This window comes from Lynx rufus, unplaced genomic scaffold, assembly GCF_022079265.1.
Source record: "Lynx rufus isolate CCGP_SWC_20201006 ecotype Redwood Valley unplaced genomic scaffold, mLynRuf1.p SCAF_11, whole genome shotgun sequence".
Classification (NCBI taxonomy): Eukaryota; Metazoa; Chordata; class Mammalia; order Carnivora; family Felidae; genus Lynx; species Lynx rufus.
In genome coordinates, this window is record NW_025814825.1 from 41,439,983 (window position 1) to 41,457,280 (window position 17,298).

The 17,298-nt window shown below is 43.7% G+C and overlaps 1 protein-coding gene across 1 annotated transcript in view; it reads right to left on the reverse strand.

Annotated features, from left to right (window-relative positions):
* The window catches only part of FBXW4 (F-box and WD repeat domain containing 4), an 80,454-nt gene extending 63,612 nt beyond the window's left edge, over window positions 1-16,842 (reverse strand). Inside the window, exon 1 of the mRNA XM_047073333.1 lies at window positions 15,926-16,842. Within this exon, the coding sequence (XP_046929289.1) occupies window positions 15,926-16,725 (800 nt within the window). The 5' untranslated portion in view covers window positions 16,726-16,842. The remainder of the gene's footprint in view (window positions 1-15,925) is intronic.
* Between the last annotated feature and the right edge of the window lie 456 nt (window positions 16,843-17,298).

Here is a 17,298-nt window from a genome sequence, read left to right on the forward strand (position 1 = left end):
CGTGGGATCAAGCCCTATGTGGGGCTTTGCACTGGCAGCATGCAGCCTGTTTGGGACTCTCTCTCTCTCTCTTTCTGCCCCTCCCTCACTCTCTAAACAAACAAGCATTTTTTTAAAAGAAAATTTCATTTTAGGCCCCCACAGCTCCCCTGTGTTTCCTTGGCCTGCTCCACTGGACAGTACAAGGTACACTGCTTGGGACACGGAGTGGTAACTACCAGGTCTATGGAGAAAAGAAGAGAGAAACATGCATTTCCTTCCGTCTCTGCTATGCCTTCACACTGACTACCCTTTACCAAAAGGCAGCCGTGAAGTCCTGCTTACAAGATTATGACAAATACAGATTAAAAAGGATAATTTTGGTAGGCAGAAAGAGAAGATACCTAATCCGTTTCTGGATAAATGATACTCTATCTACCTCCTGATCTCATCTCATTTGTTCATTTGTATAAACTAATTGTTTTTGATTAACAAAATGATACATCCACAGGGTAAAAAAAAATGCCAATAGACTGATAGTTACTGTAGATGCATTTATATCGGTATGTATTTATACATATACCCAGTTTTTAATTTAAAAAAATAGTACACTATTTTACTCATTGCTTTCTTAACAATATATCTCAGGAAGCATTCCATATCAATACATTAAGATCCATCTTGGGGCGCCTGGGTGGCGCAGTCGGTTGGGCGTCCGACTTCAGCCAGGTCACGATCTCGCGGTCCGTGAGTTCGAGCCCCGCGTCGGGCTCTGGGCTGATGGCTCAGAGCCTGGAGCCTGTTTCCGATTCTGTGTCTCCCTCTCTCTCTGCCCCTCCCCCGTTCATGCTCTGTCTCTCTCTGTCCCAAAAATAAATAAACGTTGAAAAAAAAAAAAAAGATCCATCTCATTCTCTTTAACAGCTGCATAGAATTCTATTGTGTAACTCAATCATCATTTGACCAGTCCTTTACTGATTCACACTTAAAGGGCTTCCAGACTTTAGCTATTATAAATACTGCTGTTATAAATGTCCTTATATCTCTATTTAGGTGTGAGAACCCCAAGCAGGCTCCATGCTGCCAGCGTAGAGCCCAACATGGGGATCGAACAGAGGAACTGTGAGACCATGACCTGAGCCCAAACCAAGAGTCAGACGCCCAAACTACTGAGCCACCCAGGTGCCCCGATATTTTTATTTCAGACCTTGCTATGGAAAATCTTTCAACATAGTAAATACAGTTTAGTTAATCCTATTGAACACTACTTAAAAAATGATTTAGAATGTTTCAGTCTCTCTGGATCCTAATTCCAAAGATAATTTATTTAACAAACATTTAATGTGGTGTTTATGATGTGCCAGGAACTGTTTTCATTTACCTAATGCTTTATGCATAGTAAGTATCAATAAGCATTTGTTGATAAAGCAATTGTACTTCCTGTATTCTATCCAATTAGAAGACGTCGGGGAGAAAAAAAAAGACGACATTGGAAATAAGCAATAAGCAAACTGGCTGATACTGCAATTTAAATACAGAAAGCCAGAAATGACCCAAACTGATATAAATCAATATATAACAACCAAAGTAAAGTTTTAAAGTAAGGAAAGAAATCTCTACTTCATCAGTGCTATTGGGTTTGTATACCATGTTCCCAACCTTATGAGAAAGAAGGAGGAGGAATATACATGCCTAGAAAGAACATGGAAAGTATATACTCTAAAATAGTTAACTGTGGGTAGCCAACTTTGGGTGTTTTATTTTCTTTGCGTTTTTACATATTTTCCAATTTTTCTACAATGTAATATTTTGGTGAATAAGAAAATATCCATTAAAATAATAATGCTGGTGATAAAACTGGAAATCAATAGATTAAAAAAACTGATTTAGATTCTTACATCTCATAAATAATATAATAAATCCTTGAAAAATGAAAGTGAATTTAAAATAGCTTTTCAGGGCTCCTGGGTGTTTCAGTTGGTTAAACTTCCAACTTTGGCTCAGGTCATGATCTCACCATTCATGGGTTCCAGCCCCACATCAGGCTCTGTGCTGACAGCTCAGAGTCTGAAGCCTGCTTCGGATTCTGTGTGTGTCTCTCTCTCTCTCTGCCCCTCCCTTGCTCACGCACTCTCTCTCTCTCTCTCTCTCTCAAGAATAAACATTAAAAAAAATTTAATAAAAAATAATAAAAGTTTTTTAACTGGAAGATTTTAAAGTGTTTAAATTTTATTTGTATTTGCTTATTTTATTATTTACTTATTATTTTTTGAGAGAGAGACAGAGAGTGAACAGAGGAGGGGCAGAGAGAGAGAGAGAGAGAGAGAGAGAGAGAGAGAGGGAATCCAAAGCAGGCTCCAGGCTCTCAGATGTCAGCTCAGAGCCTCACGATGAGGGGCTTGAACCCACGAACTGTGACATCATGACCTGAGCGAACTTGGAAGCTTAACTAACTGGGCCACCCAGGCCTGCTTGGGATTCTCTCTCTCCCTCTCTCTGCCCCTCCCTCGCGCACATTCTCTTTCTCTCTCTCTTTTCTCTCTCTCTCTCTCTCTCTCTCTCTCTCTCCCTCCCTCCCTCCTTCTCTCAAAATAAATAAATAAACTTAAAAAAATAAACACTGGGGTGCCTGGGTGGCTCAGTTAGTTAAGCATCCGACTTCAGCTCAGGTCATGATCTGGCAGTTCGTGAGTTCAAGCCCGGCGTCAGGCTCTGTGCCAACAGTTCAGAACCCGGAGCCTGCTTCGGATTCTGTCTCCCCCCCGTTCTCTCTCTGCCCCTCCCCCACTCATGCTCTGTCTGTCTCTCAAAAATGAATAAATGTTAAAAAATAAATACATACATACATACATACATGCTGAGCAGAAGGTTAAAGAGTTTAAAATGAAAACAACAGAGAATGGGAATATTAACAATTAATACTATAGGTACAAGTTGTACCTCTAAAACTTTTAAGGGGCAGATAGAGATTTACTGGAATTACATCCTGTCTCTAATACCCTGTCATCCATACCCAACAGCAGGTAAGAACAATCACATGGTGTCCATGTGACGAAACACTGGGGAAACATCCCACAACATTAACACATATATGCATATTAAACTAATTATTAAAGTGCCACTGCACATTTATTATTACGTGGAAAAAACAGAAACTGGCTTTGGTTTGACAGAAAGGTTTGGGTTTGGTTATATATTACTAGTAGCACACTGGTACAGTCTTTCAGAAAGGAATTCTGTCGAGAAAAATTGTTAAATGACAGCTTCTGACCCAGCATTCCCACTTTGAGCACTAAATCACAAAGAAATAACTCAAAAGAAAAATATATTTTTACAAAGATATTTATAGTTGTGGCTATATATTTGAGCTAAAACCTGGAAATAGCCCAAATGTTTGTCTGTGGGGGAGACCAGTATACTAATGCAATGGAATATATTGCCACTAGAAATGACAAATGTGGGGACTGCAAAACATTTTGGAAATGACTATAGCAAGCAATGGTAATTTTAAAGCTAAGTCAAATTTATAAAGGTAGAGGTGAAGAGACACTACAGAAAATTATGTCTCTATAAACAACATGTCAGAAGAGGTAAATAGATGGTACTTTGGAGATATATATATATATATATATATATATATATATATATCACATAATATATTTCTGTATCTGTCTCTCACATAATTGTTGATAGTTAGGTCTCTCAATTTACCTTTAACTAAAGAGTAGTTACCTCTAACTAAATGAAGTTGTGGGAAAAGCTCAAAAGGCACACTTAGGAAACTAAGATCCAAATCCCAGTTCTGCCTGTTACTAATTATAAAATTCTGGTTACCTAACTTCTCTAATGGTCAATATCTTCCCCCAAGAAATGAGGATAGTATTTCTTACAATTGTTGTTTTATTTATTTTTTTTACAATTGTGGTTTTAAAATGACAACTAAAACAAAGTACAGTTGGTCAATTCTTTAAATATAAGTATATGTAGTAGTTAATATCGATTAATGGTGTCTTCCCTGAAGCTAATTCAATAATCATTTATTTTTCTTCTAAATAATTTAATTACAACTATTAGAAATTGTTCTAATATCAAACATTAGTCCTCTTTCAGGCTGAATGATTAGGGTTTGGGTATACACACGTTAAAGCTAAAATGTATTACTGAATTTGTCCATTGGGTGAATTCAGTCCCTGGTTTCACATTGCTAGAGAGAAACCCACACCACCAGGTGGATGAAGAACTAAGGAAAGTAAAAGACAGTTAATAGGATGGACCAAAAGAACTTAACTCTTAACGAGAAAGATTAGATTCCCTGTCAAATCTTATCTGCAAATCCCTCCCAGATATAAAAGAAGACATCCTTTGTAGTTAACCTCTCCTCTTGAGTTAGGTCTAATTTAATACGTGGAAGTGAAACCAAAAATTGAATATTCTGGATCATAGCAGGAAGGAGGCAAGGAGGAAAGAATCAATATATTTCCTGAACTGGGTTAAGGACAACACTTCTCTCTCTAGTCACTTAACTACCATTTAGTGACACTTTACTAAGGGTCAAAGCACTGCCCTGGGGGCCTGATCACAGCAGCAAGAAACTTTCAAAGTTGAACTTTAGAAGCTGCTGCCAAACGGCAGGTGCAGATGTCCTCTCCCACAACGAAAGCCATAATCACAGTACTTGGCTCTGGCCCTTCAAATCAAATTTTGACTTTTTTAAGCCACTCCTTTTGGCTTTGACTTGAGAAATAGTACCACTTTGTTGAAAGCCGCTTAACAACTCAGCTTTTTCAACCCTTTTGTCCATTCAATCATCTTTGATGGTTAGTTTCCCTAGCTGGTGGCAGGATCATATGTATATTCTTATTAGCACCTGAGAAATCAGAAGGAATAAAAAAAATCTTCCTCTGAAAACAGGTACCCCTCCCTCCCTGTGGGACCTGTCACAGTCCAGTCAAAGGGGTCGGTGGAACTAGGCAGCAGATGTGCCTGAGAAGACAAGAGCAGGTGCCCCTTGCAATTCTAGAAGGACCCTTGTTCCCCTCTTTGAAATGCTCTCTGGTTGGCAGTTTCTCCAACACACTTGCTAGTGTAAAGTGGGGGTGCTCCCCCCAAAACGATTAGTGCCCTGTAAATAAACCTCTCACGGGGCTGTTAACACTCAGGGGAATCTCTAACCGGGCTGTGGGCCTGGTGGAACTTCCATTTTCCCAGCCCTCCTTCTCTTGCCTCAGGCTCATTTCCCACTTGTGCCCCCTCCCTCTCAGCTTTCCGGCAGGCACCATTATAGTTTGACTGCATTCCTGGGCGCATGACCTATTTTAAACAAAAACAACACAACACGCACCCATGGTAAGCTATCAGGACCCTTAAAATCTTGGCAACAAGTTGAGTCCAGAGGGACAGAAATTAATCTAGGCAGTTATCTGGAGTCCACTTTCATCTCACCTCTCCTCCTTCACACCCCAAACTCAAAGCAAATAAATAAACCTAGTCTGAATAAAAATGCCTTGGGGTGAGGGAGGGGGAAGTGTGGGGATATCAGATAAACTCCTGGATCACAACTCAGTTTCCCTCCCTGCCCCATCCTGCAGTTTGGTTCCCTTTGAGACGCCACGGATGCTGCGGCCCTCATGACTGGCACGGCTTCCGTAAGCACAACTACCTGCTGATTTGGGAATTGGGGAGAGAAGGGGACCTGTCCACAAATGTAGAGCAAGGCCATCTCGGGGTGCACTGGGCTCAGGAGGGGAGACAGGGCTGTGCAAAATGATGCTCGGGGCTTGCACTTTTAACACTGTCTCTTGATTTATTTGATTTTGCTTTCCAGGAAGATTTTTTGCCTGCTGTATTGCCTATACCTACAAGTTCTTCTACCAATACTAAGAATTTGGCTTTAATATACAAGTCTGTCTGTCTTTCTTTCTCTTTCTTTCTTTCCTTCTTTCTTTCTCTTTTCTTTCTTTCTAAAAACATAGTCCACTTTATTCTTCTTAAGCCACAGTATATCATCTTTGGTTGTACAAACATCACTTGTTACAGTCTTGCCAACAGATCACAGCTGGGGAGGGGGCAGTTAATCCACTGCCAAGACTCCTGAGGGGTCCCTTTAAAATGGTAACACCCAGGATAGCACGCTAACACTGGGGGCAAGGGTGGTAGTACATCTGGCAGTGTACAAGAATTTAAACAGCCCAAGACAAGAAACTTCTAGCTCTTCATTTATACTTGCATTAGACTAAATCCTCCAATGGCCTCAAAAACAGAGGTCTATCATTAAGATTTTTAAAAAATCAAAGAAAAATCATTATACCATATTAAATCGGTTACCCTTCTGGCCAGGAAACAGGGGAACAGCCCCGACACCCAGGGTGGAGTGAAATTGTTCCCTACAATGAGGACGGGACCATGCACGAGGAAAGCAAAGAGCAGACCCCACCAGTCCCTTGAAAGGCCTCCAAATGTCAACTCACCTTACTCATTCAACCTCACCTCCCACTGTCCCACACCATGCAAGTGAACTCCAGCCAAGTCCATCTCTTCTACCTTCGTTCCTACACCCACACCTTCTCCTATACTGCCGGCACCAGCCTACCTTGTCCCTGCCAAACGCTTGCCTCCTTCTTCTGGGCACCAGCTTACACCTCTACTTCCCTGAGTCCTGGAAACTGTCCTCTCCCCCTCGTGTGAACCCCCAGACTGAACCCCCAATACCCTAAACTGAGGCACTGTTAACTTTTTTCAGCTGTATGTCTTGTTTGGCCAATACGGTCATAAATTCTACAAGACCAAGTCTTAACCTCTTAGCACTTCTAAAGGTACATCCCAACCAGCACACTGCAGAGCAGTGGTATACCAGCAACCCTGAATAACTGTGCTATCAAACTTTAATTTATACAATTCACTTTCATTCAACGAAAGATCCACACTTTCATGAAGATTGCTGTCAGACCAACCACTGAGCCACAATGTGGCCCATGACCCCATCTGCTGCAAATAAGATGAAGACTGTGTGTTTGGAGGAACGTATATGAACTTCACCTCAAAGGATATAAGAGAACAAGGTCAGGGCAGTAAACAGTTCACTCAAACAGTAACACACCAGATGGTAAATAAGTAAATGCACAGGTTTTTCAACTTTCTAAAACTTGTTTTATGAAAAAAATTACGTTTTAATCCTTTAACGTACTACCAAAAATTCTCACAGCATACAAATGTCTTGGACACAAAAGGGGAGAACCCTGGGCCTAGCGTGATTGGTATTCTGATAGATACTGCTTAGGCATTGCTTACGTTAGTTCTCAAAAGTACAATTCTCCCTTTGGTAAGTCACACTCTCAACAATACCCGTAGCTTTTCAGGAGCCTGGACATGCTACCTTCTAGCTCCAAAGGCCCTTCGTAAAATGTATAATATACCACACCTTCAGGAATGCAACCAGAGCCCCCAAATTCTTATGCTAGAGAGGCTTGAAGGAAGGAACTTGAGCAGATAAATTACCTTAATGTGGTACCACATGTCAAAGCTGTCCAAAGAAGTTTCAGAAGCACTAGGCATAACACTAATTCATAACCCTGAGCAGAGGATTTAGGAATGTGTTCACACTCACATTCATTTCCTCCTACTATTGGTCAAGTTCTGTATTTGACCACATATGCTCTCCAAGATGTTAAGAGATATTAAGCAGGTAGGAAAATTTTATGATCAAGACGCTTTAGACAACACTGACCGAAACAAAATTAAACAGGTCTCTCTATCACAGGACTTCTCAGTGCCTTTAATCTACCAGTGGGCACTGTGAACCCCTAAGAGAAGGGATGTGGAGCACAGCATTTCCTGCACTCATTTCATCACAGAATCAGTTCTTCAAGAATCCCGCAGCACAACTTTCAGAAAGGCTGACCTAGCAGTTTCTGAGAAAAAACAACAGCAAGAAAGATGCCACTATTTTTTGTGAACAGGCCGTCCTCTCAGTGAGTCATGAATTAGGCACTAGCAGCTTCACAAGTGGACTTTGTTCTCATACCTTGAGAATGACTTTTCCCTGGGCTCTCCATCTGAAATGTAAGGAATAATTACACTGCTCTGCTTCTCGGGGTTGTTTTTTATTGTTTTTAATCTTGCAACTGTGTTCCATATTAATCACTAAAACAGGTTCCCAGCCCAAGTAGCCAGGCTTGAAAATCCCTGGTGCCCTTCCAGCCTGGATGAAGGGATGGAAAGAACATGAACCAGACGCCACCCAGCAAGTTTTTACATCTCTAGTTTCTAGGCCATTATGATAAAGTCAAACTACAGCCAAGATAATGGATAAATGAGAGGTTCTTCTTTAGTAACTCACTTCTAGACAGAGGCCCCTCTTAATGCACACACAGCACCCGTATCTGACTCTCGACCCACCTTTTCAATTATGGACTTCCTGAAAAAAAATAATTCAAAGCAACATGGGAGGTCAAAGCTGGAGCTACAGGAAAGAAAGAAAAAGATGTACTGGAAGAGGACTATTTCCCTTTCTCTGCAGGGAAAGAACCCGTTACGAGCTAGCGAACAGGGGGAAATACCATTCTTTTTCGTGAAAAAGCTTTCCAGGAAAAGTATCTCAACATATTTACTATAAAACAATTTAATTTCCCTGTCCCATCACCTGCCACCCCATCCCCATTCCCCCCAAAAAGCCCACAGATTGTGGATTTCCTCTCATTCTTGGCAGAGTTACCAGAAGAAATATAATACCCCCTTCGGACTGCTCCCAACAGCTGCTAGAACAAGATGGGGAGCTGGGGGTAACCTTCCTAAGCTGCCTCTAAAAATGACCATTCCCCCTGCCAAACCATGCAGCCAGTGAACATAAGACCTCTCTTTCTCTACTTTCTTAAAGCCGAGACCCCAAACGCCACAGTGTCCCCTAGTCAAAAATACTTGCCTCCACCCATCTGATCCCCTCAACTTGACTATAAGCTGAAACTTCTACAGTCAGCCACCACTCTGTTTCTTCCCTAACAGGCATTTTCTTGAAATAATTCTCTACTTCACAGGACTAGTATCCTTTATTTGTTTGCTTAACCTACCAATTTCCAAGTTTGGATTTTTACCAAATTCCAATTCGGTGTAATTTCCTTGTCTCTGTTCACCTCCCCAGTACCACATGCCTTGTACACACACACACACACGCCCCTCCTTTCAGGTCAAGAGCCTTGCAAAACAAAAGTCTAGGAACAAATTCAGCAATGACTACACTGTATCCCAGCCCTTTTGCCCTACCCCAACATCATCACACACTAAATGTGCTTCGGTTCTGTTAGAAAAGCCCCAACACCAGGCAGCAGAGAGACTTCCAGTTAGTCTTCGGCCTCTCAGCTGAGACCACCAACAAAGAAGTTCATGAATGTCAACTGGGGGCAGAGGCAATATCTCTCTCTGCCGAGGAGAAACTGGATGGAGCCTCCAGCATCATTCCCCAAAGGTGACAGCCGGGGTTGAGTGAAGACCGTGAAAACTGTACAAGAGCTGGAGGAGAAAATATAATGTAAGGAATGATTTGGAATCAGGGGCAGAAGAAGGCGGAGGGATGAACTGGCTGACCCCAAATGTCTTTTCCATCTCTAACTCCTATGATTCTTTGACCTCCAATTTTGTGCTGCAGACAAGGAATGGAAAGTCAACAGACGTGGTGATGTTTTGAAAGAGCCTGGCAGTCTGCTCTTGTCATTTAGTGGCCTTTGCATGTATTTTTTAAGGTGTCTCTAAGCCCTGTCTTCATTTCACAGTTGTCACCTTTCTCAGCAATTTGAGCTCATGTCAAATACCAAAAAAGAAGGAGAAGAAGAAAGAATGTACTGGCAATTAATTGTGGGCTAAAGAGGGGCAGGCCCATTGGGTGGCCCAGACTTCCAGGGAGGGCAATGTGGATGGTTTGGATATAATGAAGAACTGACTCAAAGTTGAGACAAGGCAGCTAAACGCTAACAAGAGGTAAATTCTTTCTCCAGATAGTCTCATCCTCCGCTTTAGATACAGCTCAGACGTTCACATGATTCAGGATTCATGAACATATTCTTAATTAGTACAACCACCTTGTTTCAGAGTTCCATCTGAATCCTGTTCAAATCTAAACAAGACTGCTGAACAGAAAGGACAACCAAATCTTTGGATTCTCAACCTCACCTGATGGTTGATGCACCTGAGATAAATTCTGGAACTTAGCAAAAATGTGTTCCTGTGGATCAAAGTGAAGGATATGCCAATTTTCACTGAAAATTCAATACTTGGCTTTGTCCTCATTTTTTTCAAACAGTTGACCTCATCTTAAATTTTCAAAATGTACTGGTCTTAAGAAGAGTCTGCCTAAATACTCCCTGTTCTATCGTTATGACTCGTAAACAGAACTAATCCAATGCCAGGGTCAACCCAGAGTTAAGGTTGTCACACAAAGGTAATTTTACACCAAACACTCCAAAATATTTTTTTTCAAAGACCTGTACGCTTCCTCAGTAACCTCATTGTCAGTTTGATTTCAGCAGCTCACAACCTTTACCTAAGGTGAAGGTACCAGACACAGAAAATTCAAAGTATGGTGTATTGAAATATTTTCTGAGATCGCATTCCAATAGGAATTGCTCATCTTAGAAACAGTGAAGACTTTGGGTTTCTCCGTGTTTCTGCCTTGAATGCTAGAAAATTCATCCCCTACTATTCCAGTTTTACAAGACTGTAAAGGATACAAGCAGCTCTATATTCTCAAGGTCTTGGAGGAAAAGACCTTCCATTCTTCCAGTTTGCATTTGGAGATGCTAACTGTACTAGGCCTGCTTCCACAGGTGTATTGTTTTATTTATTTTAAAAAGCACGTAAACTGAACTCGACTTTTATTGACTCAACAAAACCATCAAAAATAAGGCCTTTTCAAAACGACTACAGTTAAATACATCCACCTATGAAACTTTTCAGTCAACTAGAGAACAAGTAAGGGACGCCCCTTCCTAGGCAAGGCAGAAAGGTGAAGGAGAAAGCCTAAGCTACTTTAAGTTGCTAATTGTTTTCTGAAAATCACTGTTTAGACCTTAAATGTAACCAGGCAGCAATGCCTTCTCCAGGTCAGAGTTAGGAAAGGAAACTTTATGCTTTCTGGGCCAAAAAAATGCTCTTAGGTGCAATCATTTTAAAACAAACAAACACACTCTGCTTATCTGTGTCCATCTCCCCACTCTGGACGTTAATCATCACTGAAATAGATACCCCGTTCCCCAGCCTCAAAGAGCTCCAAGCCTGCAAGACCCTGGCTGAGGAATGAATATACATGCCAGGGCAAACGCCTCAGAGCCTCACTTCCTAAACACCTATTGTTCATTCTAGGCAATTCTACCACAAGCAAATGCAAGAGAGCACCCAGGCATTGCTCAAAGGATATTTAAAATGAAATTCAAGTTTGAAAACATACTGGACTTAATTTGGGAGGAATTAAGATTGGCAAAAGTATTTTTAAAACCCCCACAGATGTACATACACAGGTATATTTTATTCTTTCTGTTCTCGGCTCGTTAACATTTTCACTATTCGAACTTGCAGACAGTACCTCTGCTCGTCCACCTGTCATATAGTCTGTCTACTTCTTGCTTTCAACCTTCATTATAAACTGACAGGGTTAAATTTCACTGTTTTGTTCGTGAAGACTAAACTAAGTTAGTTTTCCTCCTACTCTTCAGGGAAAATTTAAAAGATTCCTATATGAAACATTTCCTTTATTTTTATATTGAAGATCTTTCTATTCCCCCAGGCTTCATAAAACCTTCAAACGAAACTGATTTTAAACCAGATGACTGACTCAAACTGTCTTTGTGCTCACTTTTTTTTAAAAAGCTCAGGATCCCTACCCATGTTCACTGTTTGGGCAAGAGGCCTAAAGGGAAGCAAATTATTTGTTTGTGGTTTTAAAGTGACCAGAATGCCTTCAAGCACAAGTATAAGACCATTAACAAATCACAAGGAACCAAAGCAGTTCATCTTACTCAACAAAGCTATGATCAGGTTAGGAACAGGCAAACTGAATGGGACTTGCCCTGGGCCGGAAGGTCAGTAAACCTTAGCAGTTTGTGTTTCTGACCATCAAGAGGCTCTCCAGCAGGGAGTGCAGACCCTAGGCCCACAGGTTGTGCTGTCATGCTTCCAAAAACATTCCGGACAGGTGACAGAAACTAAGCTGTGTGTGTGTGTGTGTGTGTGTGTGTGTGTGTGTTTCCCCCCACCTCCTGTCTGTAAGCAGCACCGCCAATTCAAACCATCTCCACTTTTGCTATATACAGACTGATGAGAGGAGAAACCAGGCAAGTAAAAAGTTCCATTTTACGACAATTTCTCGAGTGCCTACTGTGTGCCGAACACTGCTCGTGCTTACACATGAGTACGTTTAAGCCTCATTTTACTGGGTAGGCCATTCCTGTTCTTAGAGATGATAAAACTCAGCCCGGTGAGTTTGTGTAACGTTTGAGAAAATGAAGCTTCATGTTGTGCTCATAAAAATATCCCACTGTCCAGTCTGCAGTTAATTAGCCCAAACCATCAACTATCGTCCTGCCACTATCCAAGCAGCCATAGTCTCTTTATACTTTGGGCCCAGGCTCCCTGATGCCCTACGAGGACTGGGCTGTGTGCTGTCTCCCTCCAGGGATGACAACCACCTCTCTTGGTGGCTTATCACGCCTCTGCAGCTGTCCAGAAACAGACCACACTGGTAAACATTCTCTCCACCTGCTGTAACCCGCATAACTTCTTCCCTCAACTCAGAAAACACGAGCGGTGACCCTGCTCTTTATCAAGTCTGTGGTAAAACAACTTCCCTAGAATGTCAGAGATACCTCATCCCAGGACACAGGCAAGAAATCAAAACACACATGGCTAATAAATAATAAAGCCATATTACTTGACAGTCTCAAAGCAATTTATACTACAAACTCATTTCATTTTGTTGTTAGTGCTTACAAATGAACACTCATTCTCATAATCTCTCTTTAGACCATTTGAAAAAGAAGGAAAACTGAACATCAATTCTTTCATTCATTCATTTAATCTCTCTAAGGAAAGAAAGCTAAGCTTTGCCTTAGCTGGCTTGGGTTCCCTTAAAGGTCAACTGATAATTTTTTTGAAAGAATTCTTCTTTTTTTTTAAATATTTTTAAATGTTTATTTATTTTTGAGAGAGAGAGAGAGAGAGAGAGCGAGAAGGGGAGGGGCAGAGAGGGAGACACAGAATCTGAAGCAGGCTCCAGGCTGTCAGCACAGAGCCTGACACAGGGCCCAAACCTACGAACAGTGAGATCATGATCTGAGCCAAAGGCGGACGCTTAACTGACTGAGCCACCCAGGTGCGCCGAAAGAATTTTTCTTATAAGAAACAAAGCTACAAGACCGCATGCCAAAAAATCCCAAAGAATCATTATCATCATACTAGATAACCAATTTGACAACTGGATAACCAGACAAAATCATACTAGAATAAAAGTTAAGCAAAATGATCAGGTTCAAAATTTACAAGAGATTATAGTAATCTTATACATCATTAATAACACACAGTTGGAAAACATACTGGAAAAGAGACTGCATTCACAAAAAAAAAAAAAAAGCATAACACATTTAAGAATACTTAGGAATAAATTTAACAATAGATATATAGGAACTTTACATTGAAAACCACAGAAACTTTTGAAGAGGCACAGAATTTTTTTGCTGGGGAGTTGGCTGGGAGTGGAGACATGACACATATTAAAAAAAAAAAAATCCAACAAGGAGGGGTGCCTGGGTGGCTATTTCAGTTAAGTGTCTGACTCTTGATTTCAGCTCAGGTCATGATCTCACAGTTGGTGAGTTTGAGCCCCACATCAGGCTCTGTGCTGACAGCATGGAGCCTGCTAGGGATTCTCTCTCCCTCTCTGCCCCTGCCCTGAGTGCTCTTTCTCTCTCTCTCTCTCTTAAAATAAATAAACAAACAAACAAGTTTTTAAAAATCCAACAAGGATAATATAACCTTAACAGATATGAGACTCTACCAAAAAGCAACAATATTACAACAGTATGAGATGGAAAAATATATCTGTGGAATAAAATGGAGTTCAGATGTACATACATACATACACACACACACACACACACACACACACACACTTAATAATTGGCAACATAAGCTTTCTAAAACAAAGGGAAGGAGAATTATTTAACAAAAAGTATAGTAACAACTAGGCAGTTGTTTCGGGAGGAAAAAAAAAGTTGAATTCACCCTTGCCCCTAAACAAAACTGATATTGATGGAAGTGTTAACTATTTTTAAAAATCAAATTATAAGAAAGCCAGCAGAATATCAAAATGATTTATCTGGTCTTTGGAAAAATTGTAAATTTCTCAGCTTTGGGGTAAAAGAAGAAAAAAAAATCACAAAAGACTGAAAGATTCTGATATACTGAAGTGTAAAACTTCTATACACGAAGATAGTAAAGTAAAAAGGACTGGGGAAAATATTTGCATCAAAGATGACAGATGAGAGCCTAGGATCTATGACCCACAGGATTCCAAATTTATGAGAAAAACATCAAGACCCCAATAATAAATGGGCAAAGACTAGGTACAATCTCACAGGTGAAACAAACACATGGGAAAATATTTATTGGGGTCAGTCGTTAAAAAAAAAAAAGCAAAATCATAAAACAACAAAACTTTGAGACACCATCGTATGCCCACTAAAATAGCAGAGTTTTTAAATTTTCACATGAAATTGGTTAATCCTTCTTTGCTGGTGCCGCTGTAACTTGGTACAATTTTACAAACCATAACCTTTGATCCATGAAGCCAATCTTGAGCGACATATGTATGGTATGTAACATATGTCAGTAAAGCTATCACCCAAAAATGCTTTATTCATTATCTATAATAGCAAAAAGCTGGACACATCATGAAAGTTTAATATTAGAGGAATGTTTTTAATCTCCGTTTTGGTAGAGTCCACAAACATTTATTATGCACCTATTTTGTCATGATCAGTAAGACAGCAACTGAGGGATGGGTGGGGGGTTATGCAACTGAAAAGTCATTTTAAATCATGAGTAGTTGTCTAAGGTGGTGGTATTATAGCTCTTTATGTTTTAAAAACTTTCTTTAATGTTGTTATACTGTTTCATGATTACCGTTTTGGAAACCCATACTGGATGCAGTTAGGTGCAGTCTGAAAGCTTTTACTCACCCAGTGCTATATATTTTCTTCCCTTCCTACTTAATAGCTCAGGTGGTTCAAAGTTTTCCACGCACAGGTCTCAGATCCCACCCAAAACAGGTCAAAATGCAATACCAAACAAACCTTCGTATACCACCTACACCTAATCCAGTCCCCTGCCATAAGCAGGCACCCCTTTTTGTGTGTTCTGCCTGTATCAAGCCATAAACTATGGGTGACACTTGGACCAGGGGCCTTTTCAGGTCTGAGCCCTTTTCTCCACATTCGATTCCATCCGAGCCCTGCAGCCCAACAACCTTCAGAAGAGGGTGAGCGGATGAACTTCCGTCCACAAAAACGTTCTGACAGACCACATGGCGGACATGGGTCCTACACCTGGACCAGAGGAGGCGTGCGAAGCCTCAGGCCAGCCCGGCTCGTGGGGAGCTGAGGAACCAGGACAGTCACCCTCTGCGAGGGAAGACACGATTACTAGCTGAAGGCAGTGCTTAAGACGGGCTAATTGTGAGAAGCCGCCCAGGGAGGGTGCCGACTGAGGGATGCTCACGGGAGGCTTCTCGGATGGGGGCCTCCGACAGGAGAGGGGCTCTTGGGGAGGGGTCCGGGCACAGGCCGGGTCCGGGCCTCGGGCGGCGTTCGGGGTGCGACACAGCCCCGGCCGACCAGGCCGCGGCGCCCCGCCCTTTCCCGGGACGCCGGCCGGCCCGGGGCGGGGAGCGGGCGGGCGAGCGGGCGCTTACAGGTCGGTGCCGAGCCGCGTGAAGCCGGAGTTGAGCGAGGCCCGGGCTATCCGGCGCCAGAGCAGGTCGCAGCTGGTGAAGCGCCGCAGCCAGCGGCACACCTGCGCCAGGCGGCCGAGGGCCCGCATGTCCAGGTAGGAGCAGATGAGCAGCAGCAGCTCCTCCGGCAGGCGCAAGAGCGCGGGCCCCGCAGCGGGGCGGCCGGCCGGCTCCCGGGCCGCCGCCTCCTCCTCGGTCGCCGCCGCCATGGCCTCCCCCGCCGCCCCAGCCCCCGCGATGCAGCCCCAAGCCTGACCCCCTCGTCCCTGTGCTCTCCCCGGCCTGGCGTCCTCCCGCCGCCCAGGCCTGACCCTCCATTCCTCCTTCTTGCCATCACCTCTTCCTCTGGCCTCCTTCCCCGCCCCTGCGCTCCCCGCATCTCCGCGTACGATCCTTCTCTCCCTTTCCTCCACGCTTCCGCAGCCCTCTCCTTCCTCCCCCGGGCCTGCGCTAGCTCCCGCCTCGGCCCCCAGCCCCGCTGCCTCCGTCGCCTTCTGCGGCCCCGGATTCCCTTCCGCCCCGCTTCCTCTTCCGCCTTGCCCCGCTCCCGCTTTTCCCTTCCCCTTCCCCTTCCTTCGCTTCCCCCTCGCGACCCTCCCTTCCTGCAGTTTCCTCGCCTCCCCGCCCTCGCCCTCGCCGGGCCCGCAGTTCCCGGGCAGCCCCGGGTGGCCCTGGCTGCCCATGAGCGGCCGCGGGCCCGGCCCGACGCAGAGCCGAGCCGGAGCCGCCGCCGCAGCCGCCCCGGGAGGAGGCGACACCATGTCGGACCGGGTCACATGGGGGCGGCGCGGGCCGAGGCCTGGACCCGCCCCTCACACCCGCGGCCCGTGGAGCCGCTGCGGGGTGCGGGCCGGCCCAGGGAGCAGACCCCCTCCCCCATCGGCCTGGCCGCCGGGAGCGCTGGGTGGAAGCACACGCATCCACTCGTCTAGCCTGTGAGGCCCTCCAAGGGCCAGCGAAGGCCCCAAGAAGAGCTTCCGCCTTCCACGAATCTGCCTGTTTGGAGCCTCTGCCCTCAAGAAGCATCCATTTGGGTGGCCTCCCCTCCCTGGGAGCCATCCTCTTCCTTGAGTGACGCCTCCTTTCCACAGGCCACCTGCCACTGCCCCTGCCCCGTGAAACCGTAGCCCTGGAACTTGGCACTTTCCTTAGCCCTGGTCCTCCTGCAGGGTAGGAACCGGGTCCTGATAGTGAGTTGGGATTTTAGATCCTGAGTCCATAACTCCCCAGCCATGTTATCAGGAAATGGCAAAGCTAGGGCTTCTTACTAGTCACCACAAAAGTGCAAGTGGATTCTGCCAAGGTCACCCAGGAGTCCTTCCCCCACACCACCC